General features: G+C 40.5%; 2 protein-coding genes across 3 annotated transcripts; both read left to right on the top strand.

Annotated features, from left to right (window-relative positions):
- Positions 1-1,880: 1,880 nt before the first annotated feature.
- Positions 1,881-9,646, top strand: atcaya (ATCAY kinesin light chain interacting caytaxin a). The gene is made up of 11 exons (XM_071516970.1): positions 1,881-1,957; positions 4,903-4,961; positions 5,114-5,362; positions 5,978-6,151; positions 6,835-6,937; positions 7,201-7,332; positions 7,879-7,965; positions 8,627-8,725; positions 9,013-9,048; positions 9,351-9,422; positions 9,613-9,646. Exons 1-11 carry the CDS (start codon positions 1,881-1,883, stop codon positions 9,644-9,646), a joined length of 1,122 nt encoding a protein of 373 aa, XP_071373071.1.
- Positions 9,647-16,216: 6,570 nt separating this feature from the next.
- On the top strand, positions 16,217-20,649 carry mibp (muscle-specific beta 1 integrin binding protein). Of its 2 annotated transcripts, XM_071516951.1 has the most exons (8): positions 16,217-16,423; positions 17,144-17,234; positions 17,795-17,843; positions 18,200-18,374; positions 19,287-19,358; positions 19,602-19,708; positions 19,890-19,975; positions 20,352-20,649. In XM_071516951.1, the coding sequence occupies exons 1-7, from the start codon at positions 16,398-16,400 to the stop codon at positions 19,973-19,975; spliced, it is 606 nt and encodes a 201-aa protein (XP_071373052.1). In that variant the 5' UTR covers positions 16,217-16,397; the 3' UTR covers positions 20,352-20,649. The 2 variants fall into 2 exon arrangements, with proteins under 2 accessions (XP_071373052.1, XP_071373053.1); XM_071516952.1 differs by lacking the exon at positions 17,795-17,843.
- The last annotated feature ends 3,223 nt before the right edge of the window (positions 20,650-23,872 follow it).

Below are 23,872 nucleotides of genomic sequence, written 5' to 3' on the forward strand. Positions count from 1 at the left end.
CAAGCACCTAAGGCTGAGGGGAGTGCAGCGCTACATGAAAACCATTTGGGTGTTTCTGTCATGTCTTCAGTTTAGGATAGAAAGGCTGTGGGGCCGTTTTATTCTGTGATGGTAATGTGCTGCACATTCAGCGGTGATTCAGTGTATAAGAGATTCTGTTTTTTCTAATGGTCACTGGAATGTTTCCAGTTAGAATTACAATTTTTGTATTTTTCAGCTATTGCCATTTTTTTGAAGTATGTAAACAATGGTGTGTAGAAGTAAATTCATCATCTTTGATAAATGATTAATAATGATGTCAGCTGCTTTCGCCTCCCCATTGAGAGTGTTAACTACACACCACCACTTTGTTTTTGGGGGTTTGGCAGCTGTGATAATAGGTGACTTTGACTGAGTGTGGTGTCTTAGTGGTTTTGGCTTCATTTTTAATTTGTGTTAGACTAGTTACTATAATTTGAGAATGAGGTTGGCCATGTGTGATGTCAGGCCTGCAGTGACATGCTGCCTCAGTGTGAGGCAAGGCTGTTGTCTCCCAGTTTATACTCAGCCACATGAGCGCCGCTGCCAAAACCACTCCCATGAATAGTAAATACTTCATAGGAACCCATGTCGCATCATTCATCCGAGCAGTGCAAGTACATCATCATCATCATCATCATCATCATCATGCAATTCAGACAAGAACAACGGCTCTAGTTGTCATGATCAAATTGGGTTTTTCCTGCAGAACTCTTGTGATTTATTTTCATTTGCTTTTTTTTTTTTTGTTGTACTGTGGTCACTAAACCCGGTCTGTACTTGTATGCATTACTGCTAAGAGAGGGTGATTTGTCTCCTTAGCCCACAACAACAGACAAGCACTTACCATGCACGCCTTCCCTCAGAGTGTCTGTTTCTAAATATAACCTGCTGCCTGAACCTGGGAATCCTCAGCCACTCAGTGGAACCTGGCCAGGCGTTGTTGCTGTTACACATGAGCGGAGCGCTACAAAGAGAACAGGAATTTAGGTCCAATTAAATATCCGCAGGGCTGTTCTCATGCAGTTAACCACAAGGACGCCAGCCAAAACATACCTGTGCTACTGTTGTTTTGTTGTGTGACTACTGTGTTACGGTAGTGCGTCTGGTTTATAGCGTAAAATCCTGATAATGTGGTGGAGTGGAGAGCGTCTTTATGCCGCCATTGTCTGTGCAGTCAGTGTGTTGACAATGTATTGGTAAAAACTCTCCAAGGCATCAATCATTTTGTGAAAGTGAATTATCTTCTAATTGTGGAGCACAGATTCAGGAATATTAGGCTTGAATTAAAGTTCGTCTTACAGTGTAGTATATTCATAACGCATAAATGATGCTGTTTCACCAGCTACACTGTGATGGTGACATACAGAATCAGTCTGAATACTGATCAAAAAGGCAGCAATCAACTCAGCCCAGCAGGATTAGGGACCAGTGAGGACGGATTAGGTTTGAATTTTCTCCTCCCTTATTGGCCTCTTGAATTCCACCCAGGAACCTCATAGTGTTTGACTTTGAGGAAAGCTGAGGTCAGAGAAAAGGGTCCTGTCCGAGTCCGTCACATGCCTCTCACATGGGCTCCTGTGGGGAGGGGGATAAAAACCATGTGACGTACATTCAGCCCCTAAATTGTAATGATAAAGAGAGTGAATTAATTGGGTAAAATCCTCTTACAATGTTGACTTTGTTCCTTTGAATGTTGAGCTTGTGTTCCTGCTGCGCAGCTCTAAATTATATGATATGCATGCAACTCTCTGTCTAGTATCATTTTAAGAGACAGTTTTCCTCTGTGATTGTAAGTGGCGGTCATTAATAAATAATATGACTCTTTCCCCCCTCCAGGCTCCTGCTCTCCCCTCCTAGGGATGGGCACCACAGAGGCAACTCTACGAATGGAGAACATGGAGGTGAAAGACGAGTGGCAGGATGAAGACTTCCCCAGGTGGGATCACTTTAACTTCATCATCATCTGTTCATCGCTCTTATTGTTGTACCTGGATCAAACTTGGCCAACTGGCTCATGCATTGGTATCGTCTCATTGTCTGCACTAATACTTTTATCTTAATAACTCACATTCTGAGACAGCTGAGTGAGAATAACAGGCATGCTTATAGGTAGAGTCTCCCCTAGCTGTGTGTGTGTGTGTGTGTCTGTGTGTGTGTGCGTGTGAACTGTGTTCCATGCAGCACATCTTAGTTTCAGAGAGCATCATTTTTTGATTAGGATAAATGCAATTAATTATTGATTAATGGCCCAACAGGATTTCAGAGTTTTGCTGAGCAAGTCTTTATGAGCGAGCAGCACCATGCTGCTTTCAGCTTGATGTTTACTCAGCGATCACTCAAACTATGTGAGGACTTGGAAGCCCTTTTATATATGTGTTAATTTGTGTTTTTGTAATAACGATACTGTTGCTTAGCCTTATCTTATTTCTGTTCTGCTGAGTCAGCATTAATGGAGCTAGCAAGTCAAGTCTCTTATTATAGCTGATGATTGTTTTGTTTTTTATTTTATCACAGGCAAGATAAATGCTGTACAAATATAGTTTGTATTATTATATTTATTTTCCCCTTCGTTGCCATGCAAGTACATGCCTCCCTCTCCAAGTGGAAGGGAAGAGTTAATGTGGAGGCTGTACAGTCACATCCTGTTTATACTGCTGTTTTCCTGTAATCCTCATCATAATATGCATTACTGATTTTAGCATAATAAGCAAATAGCATGTTTTCCTAATTGAATCGCCTGGGCCGGCATAGTTAGGCTTGACTAGTGCATTGGAATAGACCTGATTGTGGTGATGCTGCAGTACTTTAATTTGTTTGTTGATCTGTGTGTGTACATTGATTAGCTATTAGTTGTCATCCACAGTTGCATGGGACAAAGTTGTGGGAATATTTTGTTGCAGAGCGGTATTAATTAATTCACGATTGCTGAATGTGGCAGGATGATTAGCCTCTAATATAGAGAGATTATCAGGTGGTCCTCATCACTGATCAAGGTGTGACATTTCATTTCATGTTCACCACCAGAGGCACCGAAATAAGACAGTTGATCAATGAGTGGGAGGAGGAAACAGAGAGAGAGAAAGAGAGAGAATACTCAGAGGAGAAAAAGAAGTCATTCTTGATAAACAGTAAAGACTGGATAGCGTGGGAGAGGGATTTCTAAAGATTGACGGGTGGAAAAAGAGCAAGCGAGAGGTGTGACAGTGTCAGCAGTGGGCTCTCTCTCTCTCTGCCCCTCCCTCCTGTGTCAGATGGGGAGGCAGGAAGCCAGGGAGCAGGTGCAGCTCTCTCCATAAATGGTCTTAGGCTACGTCATGTGACGCAACAGCAGCCACCAGTCAACAACACAGCATCACAAGGAAAATGGAGGCAGGTTTGGCTTAGGGAAGGAGAGAAAGCAGAGGAGGAAAAGCCAGCAGCATATGGATCATTAAGCTAGAGATGCTCTGCCCCAGGCTGTCTATTACCAGCTGAGAGGAAAGGGAATGAATAAAGGCACTGAATGTAAAGGTGTGTGAAGTCAAATAGCTCATTTGAATCGGCTCTGACAAAAGCAGCCCTCTGCTCTTCCCATAAGGTAAGCATCATCCTTTCACCCTCTGATTATTTGATGTTAGAGCTGTCGTCGTCATTCAGAGAAAGTAACCACAGACAGGAACAAAAGAGATTATCGCACTCTTTGTTAAAAGAAAATCTGTTTTCCTATAAAGCTGTAACCGTGTTTAGGTAAAGGGCTTTATTTCTCACAAAGGCAGCCTCGGTATGGTAATCACCGCAGGAGTCCTGAGGGAATAGGGTTTGGATCGTTCATCAATGCTCTTCGCTGTCTGCTGGTGCGGTTTCCCTGGGCTGTAGCCAGTGTTGTCGACTCAGGAGGAGCACACTGTCACACACTGTCCTTCTGCGGAGGGAAGGATGAAGGGGTTGGCTTACACAGGGATGCAGCGTGTGGAGATGCGCTAAGACCCTCTCTGCTGAACAACACTGCAATATAGCATTTGGTCTCTCTTGCTTTTTTCACCATTTAGTGGCACAACCGTGTTTTCTCTCAGTTCCTTGGTTGTATTGGATGCTGCTGATGCCCACAAAACAACGCATGCACATGTAAGCACATTTTGCTCAATTGCGCATGCCCTTGCATACTCACAGATGAACACAGAGGTGCGCACATGCTACACAAACACAGACAAACACATGGAGAGCAAGATTTTCACATCCTGTCCTCTCCTCCCTCTTCCTTGTTTACCATGTGTCAACAGTAAATAACATGCAGTATAAAGGGCAGAACAGCCTCTCTGCGTCTGCACACAGAGACCCGGCTGGGAGGGGGGTTACTTGCCTCTTTTCTTTTCTTTCTGCCTCCTCTTTCTTTTTCCCTCTCTTTTATCCTACATTCTCCTTCCTCCCCTGTCCTCCTCCATCTCTGCCTCCATCTCCCCTCCATCTCTCCTCCTCTCCCTCTCTCCTCTCATACCCGGCCTGGCAGCTGCCCTATAATCTTCATTTATCCCCAGAGAGACGTTAATTACCATCTCTATCCTCTTCTGCTCGCTTCTCTTTGTAATGCTGAGCCAGATCAGTGACAACACCCTCGCCTTGACTAGTGGTGGCATGGTCTATTTAACACCATCCTAATTATAATGTTACATTTCACTGCGAGGCCAGATCATTGTAGTGTATGGTGGGGAATAGGGCTTAGCTAAGTCTATTAGGGTTCATTTTAGTCTATTAACTGGGCCAAGTGGCATCGTCGTTTTATTGTAATGCTCAACCTAAAGTTCTTAATAGCATCATATCATGACTTGCTACTCAAATAGACACAGTTCTGGACTTGCTTACACAGATTACTCATAGTATATATGTATGTATGTTTTCCTCCAGACCACTACCAGAGTACGGAGACATGGAGTCTTCCTGTGGTCTCACTGATGACAGAACCTGTAAGTAAAACTAGGGACTGCAGAATCACTGATACTGGATTATGTGGAATACCAGTGGCAATGATACAAGATGCTTAGAGTTAGTGATGCTCATTAGTGAATAGATGATATACCCAAGCTATATGGCTTCCTGATTTCTGGCTTTGCTGTAGCTCCCCCTACCTCCCTGAATGTGAGCCCAGGCGGAGGCGGAGGAGGCGGGACCTCGGCCCACCGTAAACGCCGCACGCTGGTCGCCCCGGAGATGAACCTGTCACTGGACCAAAGCGAGGGTTCTTTACTATCAGATGACTTCCTGGATACACCCGACGACCTGGATATTAATGTGGACGACATCGATACGCCTGATGAGACCGACTCGCTGGAGTTCATCACCAATGGCAACGACCTGGAGTGGGAAGGTTAGGGGTCAAGAGGACACACACACACACATGTTGTTCGTCTGCAACTTTAAACCCTTTACTTTTCCCCTTATTTAACCCTAAATCTAAGCTCTTGCCCCCAAAATAGCCCTTTTTCTTGGTGCACACAGACGGGCACATGTACACACACACAAACACACATTTGCCTTAGTATACTTGTGAGGCCTTTGCTAATTTCCTAATGCATAACCCTAAACTAACCTTAATCTTGACTTTTATCCAAACCTAAACCTAATCCCAATTTTAACCTGGATCCCAAACCCTAGTCCTAAACTATCCATAACATCAACACTTACCTGAACCTAAACCTAATCCTAATTCCAATTTTAATCCTAAACCCAAATCCTAATCCTAAACTATCTTCTTGAAGAAGTGAGGACCATCGTCCAAAATGACCCCACTTTGCAAAATGTCCTCACTCTGAAGGTCTAGGATGAAAGTACAAGAACACACACACACACACACACACACACACACATACACTTACAACTAGGAAGCTCTAGCAATTACATTTTGATTTTCCAAGGAAGCAGTGAGCAGCATACATATTCCAACACAGAATCAAAAACAAAAGTCAACTCTGTGTCTGTCCAGACGACACACCGGTGGCCTCGGCCAAAGCGGGTCCTGCTGACGGGTCAGGAGAGGCGGACGAGGACGGGACGGGCGGTAACGGACGTCTTTGGAGGACGGTGATCATCGGAGAACAGGAGCACCGTATTGACATGCAGGTCATCCGACCCTACCTGCGGGTCATCACACACGGAGGTTGGTATCACTTCACTCAGCAGCAGAGACACTAGGGATGGGACGATATAACAAAATTCAATATATCACAATCACAAATGTGACAATACGTATCTGCTGTAGTAATCACAAATGAGTCTGCTTTCCTATCACAATTTCACAAGCTATCCATTGAAATTATATTATTTGCACTTTGTAATGACATTTTTAAATTGTTGTTTACATTCTAGGAAGACAATGCCATTGCTAGAAAGATTTGAGGCTCAGAAATTAACATAATTCTGCACAGTCAGACTTTGTTGTCATTGAACTTTTATACATTGTATCGTGGTTGTATCGAATCATATTGTGAGATATGATTGGCACACAGGCTGTTTATTTACAATGAATGTTATTCAAAAAAATCCTAGCTGGTGATAGTGTACAAAACAAAAAAAAATTGTTTGTAATCTCTATTGGAACATTTCATGGTATAATCTATAGTGATATCCTCATAAGATTTACCCATGAACACCCTTTTAGAATGGTATTGAATTTACTTAGATAAGGTTAAAGTTCAGAGGGTGTCAACAGACCTAGTAAGACCAGCATTCCGGTAAAAGGATTACTGCCTCTAGTTTATTAGCAAGTGTGTCTCATCTAATTGTCGTTGCTTTGCCTGAGGCGTTATTCAACACTAACTGTCACTCTCTCCCTCTCTTCAGGTTATTACGGCGAGGGCCTAAACGCCATCATTGTGTTCTCCGCTTGTTACCTGCCTGACAGCAGCTGCCCAGACTACCACTACATCATGGAAAACCTCTTCCTGTGAGTCTGACACTATTGACAGCAAATCGCATTTCTGAGTCACGATTCTTTAAATTTGAGGTTTGAGATGGAACCTTTTTTTTAGCAGAATCGTACACTTATTAGTTCTCCTTCAATATTCTTTTCATCTCCTTAATTTGTGTCAGCAGAAGCTTTGATGCCACACCCCTTATGTACAGATATGCATACATAGGATTTTAGAGGTCACCCAAAGGAAGTCCTGGTTTTTCCCCATAACAAAGCGCGCCTCCCTGCTCCTCCAGGTACGTGGTGAGCAGCCTGGAGATGCTGGTGGCTGAAGACTACCTGATCATCTACATGAACGGAGCCACTCCACGCAGTAAGATGCCTGGGATCAGCTGGCTCAAGAGGTGCTACCAGATGATTGACAGAAGGTACGAATCAGAGAGAAATTAGCAAGAGAATATTCTGCAATATTGATTGATTGTGGCAGACCTGGGAGAATATCATTATCTCCTGTGTATAAAAACATAAAGCACTTAGATTAAAAAGACTGTTACCTTCCTGAACGGAACTATCAAGTAGGCCTACCCGGCTATTTATACCCACTGAGTGCTGTTTACCATCAACCACTTTAAACAGTGTGACTAATGTGATTGTTTAGGCTGCCTGCACTTAGTACAGACATGCATGACATTAATACTGACTGAGTTCGTGGCAGATGCAAAAGGGAGAGTAATGGAGCTTGTCATTTGCTGTCCGTCAACAGGAGACTGGGGATGACTCACAGGCTGCATTTGCTATGGGGTTCTCTATTAAAAGAAAGCCTCTATTTGATCCGTTGTGCATTAATCAAAAAGCTCTGCAATACTTTTAATGTCTTTTGTTACTTTACAACTACACATACTTGACCATGTTCCTTAGCCAACACTGACCAAACCCTCTGTTGACTGATTTTATTATTTGTGTTGTGATGGCAGGTTGAGGAAGAACCTGAAGTCTCTGGTCATCGCTCATCCTACTTGGTTCATACGCACTGTGCTGGCCATATCCAGACCCTTTATCAGGTGATACACACACACACACACACACACACACAAACTGAAGAGTTTTGTTCCAGAGGAGATATCCACTATTTTTTTAAAATGTCACAGCTACTCTCACAAAATGATTGATGGCACATATTTAAAAGAAATTATGGTACTAATTAGTGTTCCCTAATGAAGGCCAGACTACACCGCAGTGTGCTGGTTGTTGGTGCAATGCTTTTAATCTATCCTTGCCATGTAAAATAAAGGCATTTTAATTTTTGCAATGACACAGAGTGCCTTGGACATTTTTCTTTTGCCGCAAACTGCTGGTTTTGGCTGAATCTTCATGTATATTTACAAAGACTTTTCATGCATTGGCCTATTCTGACTCAGCTGTTACCGACATCCAAAAATCCAAATCTACGCTAAGGACCCAATGCTCTGCTCCTTCCCTTCTGTTATTTTCAGTTTTGGTACTTTCTTAAACAATAGTAGGTAATTGAAGTCGTTGGTTGGCAAGATAATAACATTTTTTACAGACCTGATCCTGTATTTTACAGATATTGAATAATGAACTTCAGAAAAATACCCCCCCCCCCCCCAAATGGATATAGAGTAATTTGCATTTCATCTGTACACATAGCAGTGGCATCAGTAATGAGCTGATCATAACTGTGGTTCCTGTTGTCCTCTGCAGCGTGAAGTTCATGAATAAGATCCAGTACGTCCACAGTTTGGATGAACTGGCAGAGATCGTCCCCATGGAGCATGTGCAGGTCCCAGAGTGTGTGGTGCAGTAAGTAATTTTGACCACTAGATGGAGCAAGTTAGCTGTAAGAAGTGACTCCCAATCCCAATATCAGAGAGCTGATGGCCTCCAGCATCCATTCACTGACAAGTATTTAGCCGTTCCCAAGGACTGAAGGATTTAATTCACCAGAGAACAAGTCCAGTGTGATAATCTTATTATTCACAGACTTTGAACAAATTTTAAATATGATTAGCACTCTAATGCTTGAAGAGGACTGGGATGACAGGATTTTCTCCCTTGAATGAGGAAATAACAGTGTGACTCTTTTTCAGATTTGACGAGGAGAGGATTAAAGCTCGGAAAGAGAGGTAAAATACATTAGTCATTTCTTGTCTGTGTTTTGATAACATCATCCCCTCATACATATTACTCATACAAAAATTGTACTCAAAATGAACCATAGCATAAGCACTTTATTTGAATTCACTGATTACACAAGATTGGTTCTGCTACTAGCTGGGCATCTGCCCAAGTGCCTACAGTGAGCACATTTTAATTCATGCCCAGACCTGTTACTTCAATTCTAATGTGTGTGTGTGTGTGTGTGTGTGTGTGTGTGTGTGTGTGTGTGTGTGTGTGTGTGTGTGTGTGTGTGTGTGTGTGTGTGTAGGATGGAGCAGGAGCAGAGACAGCAGGAGCAGCAGCAGTCAGTCCCACAGGAGACAGTTAAAAGGGCTGTGAGGTATTTATCCTGTGTGCCTCCATGGATTAATACCTGTCTTTTTTGAACACATTTGATTGGTTAAGACATTCATCAGTCTTTGGTATACTTCCTTCCTTCCACACCGGAAAAAACATATGCACATTGATATCAAGACTTGTAATACCTTTTTAAAACCTCTCAATGTTTTACATTTTTTTCTCATATCCAGGCCAAAGTCAATGTTTGCGGATCACGGATTATGAGAAGTTCCTGGCCTTTGCTTTATCCAGTTAAAAGGTAATGCGACATCACTATTGTTGTATTTCTCATATCAGCCAGAAGGTGGCTTTGTGCTGTGGGAATGGATCCTCAGCAGCCCATTCATTACAGTGGAGCATTTTAACCACTTGGGCAGATGTTCAACCACTGACCAACACTTATACATGTTAAATATGTTGTTCTCATATTTCAGTGCGAGGAAACTTTCCGTCTTTGATGTTTAATATCTGTGGGCTAAATTCAGATTGTCAGATGTCAGTCCACTTATCCTCACTATTTATACTTGCTGTCTAGAAAACAAAAAGGTTCTTTATTTTATCAACTATTATTAGTTTATTCCTTATATGCTATGTGCTTTTTAAAGTAATCAAGGCAATTGCAGTTGTTGGATTATTGTTATGTAATAGAAAGTTGGCCATTTGCTTTGAAATAGATTAAGTGTGTGAATTTCCCTAAAATGGAAATACTCAACTACTTCAAACTACTTAAGTACAGTTCTTAGTTAATTTCCACACTTAACTCTAACCCTAACCCTAACCCAGTGATCATTTAAACTCCCTATGATATAATCCACACCTGTTCAACTCTCCAAGGATCACACCATGGCCATTACACTGTGCCATTTACACTGTAGACCCCTCTCAAGTATGTGTGTGTCTGTGTGTGTGTGCACGCGTGTGTGTGTGCTTGCGTTAGTGTTGCATGGGCTACCAATGCTGAAACCTGATACCTTTGTACCTGATTTTTTCATGCTCAGTAATCAATGTTAATGTCATTATACTCTTTTCAGCTTGCAAAAATAACTCAAGAACAAGCACTTGTAAAATGTATTTATTTACATATTGTACAGTCTTTTTAACAGAAAATCAATCAATCAAATCAATGCTCCTACTGTATGTTTCTTCATGACAGGGAAGGGAAGTTGTACAGTATGTCAGAAAAATACATCCTACCTGAAAAACTCAATTTATTCGTATAACTGTAGTATAATTAGTGCCTTGTCTAAATCTAAACTCTGATCCGAGACGGAAACCATGATGTGACAAAACTGCATGTGCATCCAGCTGACTTTTACATGTCGGGGTCAAGCATGCAGATTGGCTCTCCAGATTTGAAGTCACACAAACATATTTCTTGGAGTTCTGAGTTTGAGTTTAACGAGGGGAATGATACGTTTGAGTGATTTAACAAGCTGGACAGTAAAATGTTGTTTCCTCAAAATCTCCAGTCAACAAATCAAAACAGAGGAATTTGGAGGAAACTGCTCAATTCTAAACAGTCCAGAATATTTTCCAAAAGGTTGTGGTATTGTTTCATGATACTAACATTTATACTGAAGTAAAAAAATTTGTTATCATGGAAAACGGTTTGTCTCGTGTCATCAGTTAGAGGTCAAAGGACCAAGCATGCAAACTTGTGTTTCAATTTGCCTCATCTCATTTCTTTGAATTCTGAGTTTGAATTTGACAAAGGGGAACGGTACATTTATTTGAGTTTAACAAGGTGGGCAGTAAATTGTTCTTTACTCTCCCGTTGTGGACAGCCCAGTATCCCATCATCCACTAACACATTCCCTTCTCCTTTTTGCAGTGTGTGACAGACGTGTGGAGCATGAAGCATTTGATTTATACCAGTGAGAAGCAGAGGGCCGACACTTCTAAAGATGCTTCCTTATTTCACCAACATCCAGCTGAAGATAGGTGCCGTCATTTGTCCATCCAGATGATGAATGTCCCGTTTCAAATTCCCCCCCTGGCAGGAGTTCCCTCTCCCTCTCCCCCTCCCTCTCTCTCCCAAAGGGTTTTATGTTGCAAGTTCAGGACATACGAAGGAAGGCGCTGCTCCCACTGTTGCACTCTGCTAATTTACAAGAACTGTCTCATCGTGGAAACTGTTGCTGAATTCATCGATTCATTACACTACTCAATGTTAAGATCTATGGAATGGCTTACTTTGACATGTTGCATCATCCATCAGTTCATCAGTTCCCCCGGACTACTCTGAAAAGTAAAACAAAACTCAGCCGGAACATAGGAAAAGAAGGTTTTGAATCCAAACTAAAAAATCATTGCTATATCGGTAAAAAAAAAAACCTTGTAACTCCAATTTTGGTATTTTTCATGTTTTAACCTCAGTTGAAGGATTACATGCTCCTCTATGGGTGGAGAAAATTCAACAACCCTTGTGTTAATGAATACTTTTAAAAACCTGTTGGATAAACTGAAAAATACATGGTGGTCAATCTGAAATCAAGGCTGTTTTTCGGGGTTCCTGGAAAGTTGACATTTTGGAGATACAAGGTTTTCACCCGACAACAGCGATATGTTCATGTATTTGTTGTGAAAGGTTAAATATTTGGCATAAGAGATATACAACAACAAATTGACATGAATGATGTATGAAATCTACCACTGAGGAACAGAAGTGAGCTTGGGCCATTAGGGTTAACTCATGCTGTAGATAATAATGCTTTTCCAATACATCAGATGCCTTCATCTTTATATTTTGCCTCATAACTGCTGTATCGTAGGCCTTTTCAAGTTCCCTCCTGAAGCTGTACTGAGATCTTGAAATCTTTTTGATTGTCGCTAACGTTCGCTGACCGAGGGATCGTTCGATATCGTGCTTTTCTGATCACATCTGCTCTGTGATACTTTCTGCTGAAAACTGTCTGTGCCCATCCATCTATGCTGTACCTTGTATCATGATGTGCCTCCTTCTTCTCGTACGTAGAACGCGGGAAGGCGATCTCTAGTCGCATCTTGTGGCCTGCTAACATTTGGTGTCAACTCTGATTGTGAAAACATGTTCTTACCATTGACTATATTAGGACTGAGGCGGTCACTGAGAGGAGTGAAAGAAAGAACTAAGAACTATATTCATCTTGTTTCTGATAGATAAAGTTCATGTAGCTTAGCTTGATTTTTATTTTGTGATTCCAAAGGCTTTGTGCATATCAGGGGAGCGACATCCTCTGCTTTTTTTTTGTGCCATGCTTTGTTTTCGAGGAAGAGTCGGAGCATGTCAACATGTTCTCGGTATTTAAAAATCAAATGTCCGAATGAATTTTGGATTGGGCGCCTTCTGGGGATCCAATAGTTTCCTCCCACGTCTTCCATCTATTCAACACTCACTCAACACATGGTAGCAGGAGGGCGGAGGAGTTAAGAGTTTTTATTTTTGTAAAGAACTGCATAATTGTATCGCCTGTGTATTGTTAATATTGTTTTGCACTATTGCGTTTGGTTGTCACATGACTTTTAAATAGTTCCAGCGTAGAATTGATCTATTTATGTTTTGGAGGTCAGTTGCCCTCCCAAAATGTAACTTGTGTTCTTATTTTACAAATCAGCATGACTGATGTCATGCATTGTTGGGTAGCTGTTAATAGGGCATCGACATGCAGACTGTATGCATCTGTGGTGTAATAAATAGGACTCATGAAATGCCTGTTTCTGAAGTGCCATCTCACTTCTAATTCTCTTCTTGCTCTTTTGCCTTTTTTGGTGTAGGAATGTTCAGAAAAGGTTCAGCATTTCAATTCTATTCAATTCTATTGGTTTTTGCTCTATTTTCACACCGATGAACCTGAGCCTTTAAAATTACTTTTACCATGTAGCTGGAACAGTCCTGGGTCGTTGGCAGCACACTGATTCAGCTTGCAATGGTATTTTACGAAGAGAATTGTCATTCCTTGTGAGAAAGTCCGTCTGTTATCAGCTGTACTGAGTGCCTGTTTCTGAACCAAATGATTAACAGAAAACAAAGTGAATATATCCTTTCAGTTTTTAGTTATTTGGGGTACAGGTTTATTATATCAACTCATGCCCAATATTATCAGCAAAGTTTCCAGGGAAATCACTGACATGATATATCCAAAATCCTCTTTCAGCTGTACATGATTTCATTTGGACTATAAAAAGCACAATATCTATATTGTTATTACAATGCTACGAATGCAAAGACTTGGCTTGCCATTTGTCTGTTGTAACATGTTGAAAAATGTTTTTGCTCAGATTCAAATGGGAAAGATTATCTATTATTCATAGTTCTGATGTTCTTTAGATTGCGATGGTAGTTAATGCCTTGTAAATAAATAAATTGTTCCACCCAACAATCCCTCAATATTGTTGTTTGTTTTCATACTTCTTGCATATTCACACAACAGACAAGATCATTTCTAGTCTTCCAATTACATAAGTGTGATGCCCCTTATATGAAATTTTCAGATTCCTCATTAAAAGGTCTGTTTACTCTGTACTCCTGACACTTTTCTCGGACTATAATTTTGAAGATCAATAAAAAGCACTGAACAAAACAGATTGAATCAGGCCGTCAGAATAATAGGCATTATACAGCAGTGTATTATACAGTGATCCACTGTAACAAACCTACAAACATTGTTTATTAATGTACTACACAGAACAATCTGTACTGCTGCCCGGACTGCACAAAGCCCTCGTAGGTTCTGGAGTTTCCCGGCAAATGTTTTCACTGTGCGAGGGATGAAAGGAGAGGCAGTGAATACTATCGCTCTGACGCCTCCATATCCGTAACACCGCCTCCATCACATGAGTCCCCCAACACTCCCCTCTCCCTCACACACTGACCCTGATACTGAACTCCTGACTGTTACGTCAGCTGCAACAGGATCCGCAAGTCATGCACACACACACACACACACACACACACACACAAATATAAACGTGCACACCACACACACACAGCCAGAGAAAGAAAGAGAGGCAAAGGGTGCAGAGAAAGTGGGAGTGACAGCAAATGGAAATGGGATGGATTGATTTACTTCAAGGCAGTTGAAGTACTTTATCTAACTAATAGATCTATCTATCTAATACTTTATCTAACTTATATACTGTATATCTGTTAAATCCCTTCTGAAAACATACTTTCATACAGGCTTTTATGTGAATGGCTCCTAATAGTTGTATCTCCATTTCATTGTTCATTTTGTGTTTGTGGTTTAATTACTTTTTATTTATTTACTTATTTATTACTGTCAATTTAGGGGACAACTTGTATTGACTTTTATGTAAAATGCTCTCTGTTTTTAGTTGTATCTCTGTTTGTGTTCTAGCTGGATCTGTGTATCTCTTGTATTGCCTTTTATTTCTATTTTCTATTTTTTTGTTTGCCCATGCAGGAAAGACAACTCATTATCATTTGTTGTTTTTCTTGCTATTTTCCCATACTTTTTATTATTTATTTGTGGTACTTTTATATCACCGTCTCTTTGTGTTTCATTGCATGTAAAGCACTTTTGTAAACATTGTTTTTAGAAAAGTGCTATACAAATAAAGTAACTATTATTATTATAACTCAAAATGAATACACACTCAACTCAGTTATTTCATATACTTTTCACACAGTGCACCTTGTCTAAAACACTGACTTGATCCCTAACCTCCATGATGGATAATCCCCCATCTGGAACAACTATAGCAGAGAATACAGCAGACTCATGTGTGAACAGCTGACCCTCTGTCCTGATTAAAGTGTGTCCCTTCAAATTTGGGCCATAAATGAAATATGCAGCTCGCTAACTCTCACTGGAGCTCACACTGCCCTCACACCCTTAACACACTTTACCTTGACACACTTTACCTAAAGCCTATCTGGGATGTGAGCCGGGCGAACAGGAGTCCAGACTTTTCAGCTCTTTAATAGTTGTAGTTTAAGGAAGACTGAATTATCACATTGTAAAAGCATGCGTTTGCTCTTAATTTGTGAAATGGATCCACATTACTCAAAGGCAAGCAAGGACATAAGACTGTTAAGGTGATTTACTGTGGCCATGTTTGGGAGCTGTAACAGTGTTGTGTTGTTTTATAGCTGTTACATATCTTCACACAAGGAGCCTCTGGTGGGTTTCTAAGTTTCTCTTACTTACATCTATCCTATGTGTGCTTCCTATATATCTATATGATACATAGCAAAAGATTTCATAAGACTTAATCAAAGTACTCTTCCATATCAAATCACAGTACTTGAGGAGACTTATACAGCAATGATATATTACATTGTGTTTTATATAGACTAGGCTACTGTTCTTTATTTTCAGTTTTTAATTATTTTAGTTGAGTACCTTTATTTTTTAGACATAATGGAAGTGACTAAAATGAAATCTGGCAGTTACAGTTAAAGTCATTTTATCCCATTACAGCTTTGTTAATATAAACTGACTGAGGAACCATCCATAAACCTTGAGCTTAGCATCTATTTATTTATTTAGACTTCATCACTTGTAGATTTCCATAGTGGGTTACGTATCAGGTAGATTTACTGGTCTGTGGAACAGTATGTGTTTTGTGATTGACACACAACAGGTGCTCGACTAGAATTGTAAAATATGGAAATATATGGAAATTTGCAGACGATGATTGGATGGTAAAAAGAGATCTGTGGAGACCGATTGGATACGGTGAGAGGCACGCAGCACGCAACTTGGAAGAGTACGTGCCTACCACGAGCGTATACGTATCTGCGTGACGTAGGTCCAGTCACAGTTGGATATAAATTGCAGTGGCTCGCGCTCTTATCAATGGAACAGTAGAAAGACAGCAAGTCTCTGGTAAAGATAAACAACTACCCTGCTGTAATTTAAATTAATAACTTTTGTCGTGTATTTTCTGGATTTTTATCCCCGTCTTCTCTGAAAACAACGTTTTGCTGTTTCTTCAGCTGAAGTTGAGCAGCGCTCCCAAGAATTGACGAAAAATGAAATACATTATAGGAATTGGCGGGTAAGTTATTTTTTTTAATATAAAACAGCTTATTGTTATCAGGTAAAATCGCGGCATTTGCTTTCTGATGGTTTTCAGAGTAACCAGGGAACTTAACGTTATTGTGGTCAAAATGACAAAGCAGTACATGTGGCTTGCTGGTTAAACAAACAACACGTGGTAACCTTAGCTGTGTTTTGGTCCAAGTTAATAACGTTAGTGCTTTTGGAATAAAAGTGACATACTGAGTATTGGTAATTATGTGTTTGGCCATGTGTGTTTTATCACCTGCCAGCCAGTAGGAGGTTGACCGGTCTTTTTAAACTCATGTCCGGTGTTACTGGTTTGTTGTCATGATCGAGCGGGACATTTGAAATTTCAGCGCCAGACTCATTTAAAAAGTGGAGGGAGACTAGTTTTGTCCTAAAACAAGTGTCTGCCCCAATACAACAACAGCTTAAAGTTATAAATCCTTTGTTTATGGACTTGTTAGCAATTTTTTGATTCAATTAGAAAATATGAAACTATGTTCAATCACTTTATTTCAGCTAATTTTGACCAAAACACTGAAGACAAACAATATGCAAATTTTGGTTGAATAGTTTTACAGCTAAATTAGCTGTTTAGCTGGAATCAAAATGTTACAATGCTACAAAGCTTGCAGGCCAAAGCCATAATCATAGTTAGCAATGTAACATTGATGGTTTGCATTACATCACATTTTGTCTCTTTTGTTTTCAGGGTGACTAATGGTGGTAAAACCACTCTGACAAATAAGTTGATCAAGGCGTTGCCCAACTGTTGTGTTGTGCACCAAGATGACTTTTTCAAGGTAAGTTTTAGCGAGTTGACAATAAATGAGTTATATCTTTGGTTTAGTTTGCCTCCTTTTCCTTGAACATTGCATGCAAGCAAGGCAATGGTTGCAAAGGTTAACTCCCAACCCCCACTCCTTGCTCTCTGCTCTCCTCAGTGTTGCAAATGAACTTGATCTCTACGCATAATTATTTCTTTACCTTGCTGTCGCCTCCATTTACACCATCAGTCATGTGTTTTCACACAAGCCTCTCTTGCCTTTCCTTTTCTAGTAAATGTCTGATGTACAGATTTCTAGAATAACCATAACATGCCATAAATCAATTAACTGCATTACTTAAGACTTCTCAGTAAGATTTCTGACATGACCATAGTGTCCTTTAGTCCCCATTAACTTTTTGGCATCTTAAAGCGTAACATTTTTTCCCCCCGCTTTATTTGGGTGTTGCGCTTTCTAACTTGCATGTGGCTCTTTATGCGTGCCTTCTCCTTCTGTTCTGGCATGTGAATGTGATCTGCAAGTGTTCAGATCACTTTGAGGTTGCAGCAGTGTTTTATTGGTGACTGTTATTTCAGAAACCCGATCAGATAGAAGTCGGGGAGGACGGCTTTAAACAGTGGGATGGTAAGAGCTGGATTTCACCATAGGAGACTGCCAATAACTTCCTTCATATTCACATAATTGGCCCTTCAGTGAATATAATATCCCCCTAAGACTACATACATTATAGCCTTTTTAATATCACATACACACACTCCACATTGATATTACTCTAATAACAAGCCTCAGTAATTTAAAACATAACCCAAAATACATTTCTCATTGTAAGCTTGTGCCTGACTTCTAAGTTATTTTCTGTTTCTCTCCCCCACTTCCGATTTATACTCCCTTTCTCTTCTGTCTTACTTGCCGTCCTCTTCTCTTCTCTGTCCTCCATGCTCTCTCTATCATCCTACCTCTCTATCAATCCTGCTCTGCAGTCATCACATCTCTGGACATGGAGGCCATGACCAACACAATAAAGGGCTGGATTGAGAACCCGGTGAAGTTCGCCCGTTCTCACGGCGTCAACGTGTCTCCTGCCCCCGACGTGGCCGACCATGATGAGCAGATCCACATCCTGATCGTAGAGGGCTTCCTGCTCTACAACTACCCGTAAGTTGACTTCACTTGCTGGGTTGAACTTTGTGCTGTGCCAGATTGCTGTAGTGGTCGGCTTTCTAGCTTGTGGAGGGAATGACAGTTTATCCTTTGCATTTGCACTGTCCTGATCGGCCTCCATACAAGTCAATATTCCTTCATGTTGGATCCCAAGAGGCTGAAATTAAGTTGTGCCAGTCACCGCCGGTGAGCTGTACTTTGCTGCCCTCATTTCCCAAATATCCAACATAGTTTCTTAGAGCTATTCTGGTAAGGACAGCGAATAAAGGGATTTATAGGTCAGTAGCAGCATAAGTGCATGAAAAGGACATAACTATCCAAAGTAGGATAATTGGATAAGTTGACCAAATTTAATATTGATAATAAATTTGTAGAAATGAGACTGCCTAGTACTTGTACCTATTTTGTGAATGTGTAGAATTTATTTCTTTTGGGGAACATCTTGCCCTAGATTTTTTTGTTGTCTCTAAAATAATTAAGCTCTCTCACTTACAGTCTTAACACCAGTGACGTGCAGTCATGGGATGGGGGGCAGGCCATCTTGTTTAGAGAGAACATTCTAAGAAATTCTTAACAACAAACATTTGATGGGCGGTGCAAGTTAACAGCGTCACGTGTTATTTTCACGTGCAGTGAGTACATGGACTCACTGCAGTGTGCCGGACTCCTGCAGGCAGCGCTGGGCCGGTCCTGCAGTCAGAGATAAGGGCTTCAGCTGAAAGAGGCGCTCTGAGTCGCCCTTAAACTGTGTCGTTCGAGCTCTACCCTATCTGCATGGTGGGGGTTATGTAATGCAAGCTGTACAGAGATATAGAGGCTTTGTGAGGACTGACACAGCTGACCTTAGAGGAAGACTTTACATACAAGTGACGAGCTTGTTCTTGACCTTTTGTGTCTTCCCTCCAGGCCCCTGATGGATGTGTACAACAAGTGCTACTACATCTCTGTTCCCTACAAGGAGAGCAAGAGGAGGAGAAGGTGAGAGGACAGAAAAGTGTATCCAAACATCCTGTTAGTGTTAATCTTTTCAAACCACATATTTATCTAGTTATTTATCTATTTTCATTGGTTTAATTTGTTTTGGAAGTCCATAATGCTTTCATATTGGCAAGTTAGTGATGGGAAGGACTTGATACATCAATTGAATATTGGAATACTTTCTTACAATGAGTGATGGATGGGATAATACAAGTTATCTAATTGAGTGTTCATGGTTTTCAGTACAAGACAATACACCGTCCCAGACCCTCCTGGCCTGTTTGACGGCCATGTGTGGCCCATGTACCTGAAGCACAGGAAAGAGATGGAGGACAGCTGTTTCAATATCAGTGAGTGTCAGTTGTCTGCGTACATATTTGAAGGGTCGATGTCATTCGGGGGGGGGGGGCATTTGTATAATTATTCAGGAAACTGATTCTGACCCCGTCTTTCTATATATATATTTTTTTATAGAAGATATTAAACTTTTGAAATTGTGCCTTTCTGATTAGCAACATTTATGTGTTTCAGATTACTTGGACGGTTTGAAATCAAAAGAGGAGATCTACAACCAGGTGTATGAGGACATTCAGAACACACTGCTCAACCGTTTATAGGTGAGACGGCTGATGGGCTGGTGCTCGGTTTCCATTAAGGGTGATGCAAGATAAGAATTCACATTGGTTTAGGGTTCCTGCACAAGTCTGGAAATGTAAGGGAGACTGCAAGGGGAAAAGTATTTTGGGGGGTGTACAACTTTGTACAACTACAAATCTTCTATAGTTGTAAAAGCAGTGTCATCATTATATAGCTAGTTGACATATTGCCCTGGTAGAATTGGCATAAATTGTATTGAACCCCAACCAAAATGTTTAATTTAGTCAAGAAATGGAAAATGTGTAGGAACCCTGTCGGTATGATGTTTTAAGATTCATTGAATGAATGTTAAAGTGCAGAAGTGTGTCTAACAAGTGTTTTCTTTCTTTCTTGCAGCAGGAAGAGTCATCTTCATCCCTGTATAAAACTGTAAATAGAACCAAGGATTCTTTTTTATGAATTTTTTTTCTATTTTTTTTTCTTTTTTGTAAATAGTTTGAAGCAATGTTTAACTTATATTGTCTTTTTGTCATCTTCAGATGACCAATGTTTTTGTTTTTCCCTTAAAGTGATTGTGTAACAGATCATTGTTATGCTAACAGTTATGTTAAACCACTGACTATTTCTTGGACCATTTACTTACCAATCTCATTCATCTACAAATAAATGCATTAGTTGCTGTTAAGGAGATTTATCCAGCATCTCTGTGTCTTTGTCATCAAGTGAAACATGTAATTGACATGCAGACATGAGTCCGTCTGGGTACAGTTTGCATTCTTGTATCAAGTACATTCCTCCTGTGCCTTACTACATCGGTTCTTAAACCTTTTCAGCGTAGCACCCAGGTGAGGAAGCTTCACTCTCATTCTGAGACCTAAGATTAGTAAAACATTTCTACTCATACCATGTAGAAGCCTAGAGCCTATTTTGGTGATGAACTATAGATAAAGAAACTGGGGCGTTCTGGATTTTGTGTAGGTCAGTTTCAGCTGGACCTGCTACACAATGTGACATGAATATCAAATTTAAGAGCTATAAATGTCTGTGGGCTAAACTAATTTTCTTTATAACTTAATTACAGGATATGAAAACAATCCATATGAACTGATTCCAAGGCTTGAGCCAATATGACTGGAGGTTATTTTGGTGACAGGAGAGGCGAACGCCTATATCTATCCCTGTCATGTGTCAGCACTGCTGTAGCAACAGAATAGCTCTGCTCTATAGCCTAAAGAGGATGCCTGAGTGGGTCACAGACTAAACACAAGATTTAGGTTATTAGCGCTAGATTTGCGGCACATGAGGCTCCAGGCACGTGCTGATATCACCTAAGTTTCCATATGTATAAATAGGCCAGAATAATTACTCATTTCCCTTAGGAAATACCACATCCCGTCACAGAGGAGTTAATGTGAACTTCAGCTAATCACATCGCCGCTAAATAAAGGAAGGGCAGGGAAGTGCATGATTTATATGGCTCATCATTTCCATAGTGAATGGAAGAATAAATAAATAAAACAAATGGTTCATTATACAAGCAAAAGTGTATCCGAGCCACAAGTAAGTCAAAATCAGTCTGAGCTTTGTCCCTGGTGTTCAGTGCAGTATTGGTTCATTTAATTCCCTGTGTGTGTGTGTGTGTGTGTGTGTGTGTGTGTTGGGGTTACCCCCCAGGAATGTGACTGCTCAGTCAGCAGGCAGGAGTGATATTGGGTGAGGGAGCTGCAGAGTCTCACTTGAGGAAACCCGAGGTGGGATGTTGGCAGGCAGCTGGAGTTGCATCAGGACTCAGAAAAAAAAAAGAAAATGCAGAGGGAAGTCTGACTTACAGCACTGCAATTTGAAGACTGAACTTCTAGCTGTATAACTTGGAGTTGGGTTTATGATTAAAGTAACAGCACATTTGTACATTTCTTCCTTTCTATCCCTCTGCACCTAAGCAATTCTGCACCATCCTTGTATAAAGATGTTCCAAAAGATCTGTGACTTCATTATATTGACATTTTATTAACATCTTATTATAGTGAGGGTTTAGTCTTTCCGTTCTAAAGGGAAGCAGCTGTAGACACATGAAGCTTGTCATTAATTGTGCAATCTGGTGACAATGGAGTGAGAAGGTTGATTGTTGTGAAAGCCTAACAGGCGGACGTGCTGCTGAGCCGACCAGGAGGCCTCAGACTAAACCACACGGCCTGGACTCTGCATGCTAAAAATGACAGCAGTGTGTGTGTGGTGACACTGGAAACATGCACAGAGGTGACTCACACTCAGCAAGGACAAACATCTGCTAGTCACAACTATGACCTGAATAATGGCGGCTATTGGAGAGGACAGAACATATTTCTTTTTTTTTCAAACTTTATAACATGTACATACAAATAGACAAATAATAATGAAGTTTATAAATGAGGAAAAAAAGGGGAAGGGGGACATTCAAAGGGGATAAAACAAATAATAAAATGACATAAAATAAGTTCTCTCGTTCACATCTGACTGAAATCAATACAATAATGCAGAATTTTTCATGTCATAAAGTTCAGTAGCTACAGGATACATGGACAAAACATATTGTATTCTCACACCTTGTGGCTCAATACTAATCTAATGCCCCATGTAACACTTTTTACTATAAATATACATAAGATATTTGCAGAACTAAATTTCTGTGTGTTCGGTCATTTTCATAAACATGCTGCTGACGCTGTTGGTCTCAGTTGACTCACTGAAAACTTTCCTCAGACACACTCCCATTTCCAACACACAAATAATCATCTTTTCCACACACACACGCTAACACAAAAGGTATAGATTCACACACACACTCTCAAACACGCTCAGCAGGTTTGCAGCACACGTTACTGACAGAGTCTAACGCACATACAGACAGCTTAGTGTGAAACAGTGCCTGCATTATTCCAAGCTTGCTTTACAGTAAACTCTACATTGAAAGGTTAACCTCTTGGAAAACAAATCCCGTCTAGACATTTTCCTGGACGAACCTGACCTAATTTCTCTCAGCGTGGACGAACCATGTGGCTGCAGCACATCCACCATCACCAGTGTGAACCTTTCTAAATAAGATATAGACATTTTGTCGCCTTTTCTTTGTCGACCCTACTGTGTTCTTTTAATTGTGTTGTTTCTTTGTGTTCTCATTCCATTTTTATTGCTGTTTGTTTTATTTTTCTAAAGCAGTTAAAAGCAGCTCTATAAATAAAGTTGATTATTATTATTATCGGATTGTGTCCAGGAACAGGGTGAAACTGTGAAATGTTGCTGTTGCTGAGGCATAATGCCTGTCAGGTGGGTCACTGACATAATGTTAAGCACGCAGGCTGTGTTCCTTTTTATAATGTTATTGCTTGGCAGATTCACATCCAGTGTGTGTTTGTGTCTATGTGTGTGTGTGTGTGTGTGTGTGTGTGTGTGTGTGTGTGATGGGACACATCCTGTTCACCTGTGCTATATCTCTTAAATGTAATTTTGGAATAGAGGGCTGCGATGGTTGGCTCTCATCACATGGTCACGATGACCTACAAGCCTGTATGTGATAAATCAGTTGTTGTTTTCCAACCTTGTGAAATGCTGTTTACAGAGAATTAAGTGCGAGAATCAGAAGGATCAAACATTTTTCAGTGACTTCCTTCTTATTGGTGAATGTCAAAATCTGGAATTTGTTTTGGATTCACAAGCCTGCTGTCAGCGTGTTTGTGCCTGTGTGTCATGGAGCATCGAGGTTTATTACTGACTGGAAAATACTCTTACTCATCGTTGTAACTCATAGACTCAATCATTGGTGTATTTGTATCTACAATGCCATCCTGGATCTGCTTCCTATTTATATGTGCTCTTATTTTTCTAAAAAAAAACATGTTGGAAATTACTCTTTATGATCAACGGATGTGTTTTTGTTTTCT

This window comes from Centroberyx affinis, unplaced genomic scaffold, assembly GCF_046629955.1.
Source record: "Centroberyx affinis isolate AG114_WGS23_722 - 3 ecotype Tasmania unplaced genomic scaffold, CSIRO-AGI_Caff_v1 ptg000440l_1, whole genome shotgun sequence".
NCBI classification, from domain to species: Eukaryota; Metazoa; Chordata; class Actinopteri; order Beryciformes; family Berycidae; genus Centroberyx; species Centroberyx affinis.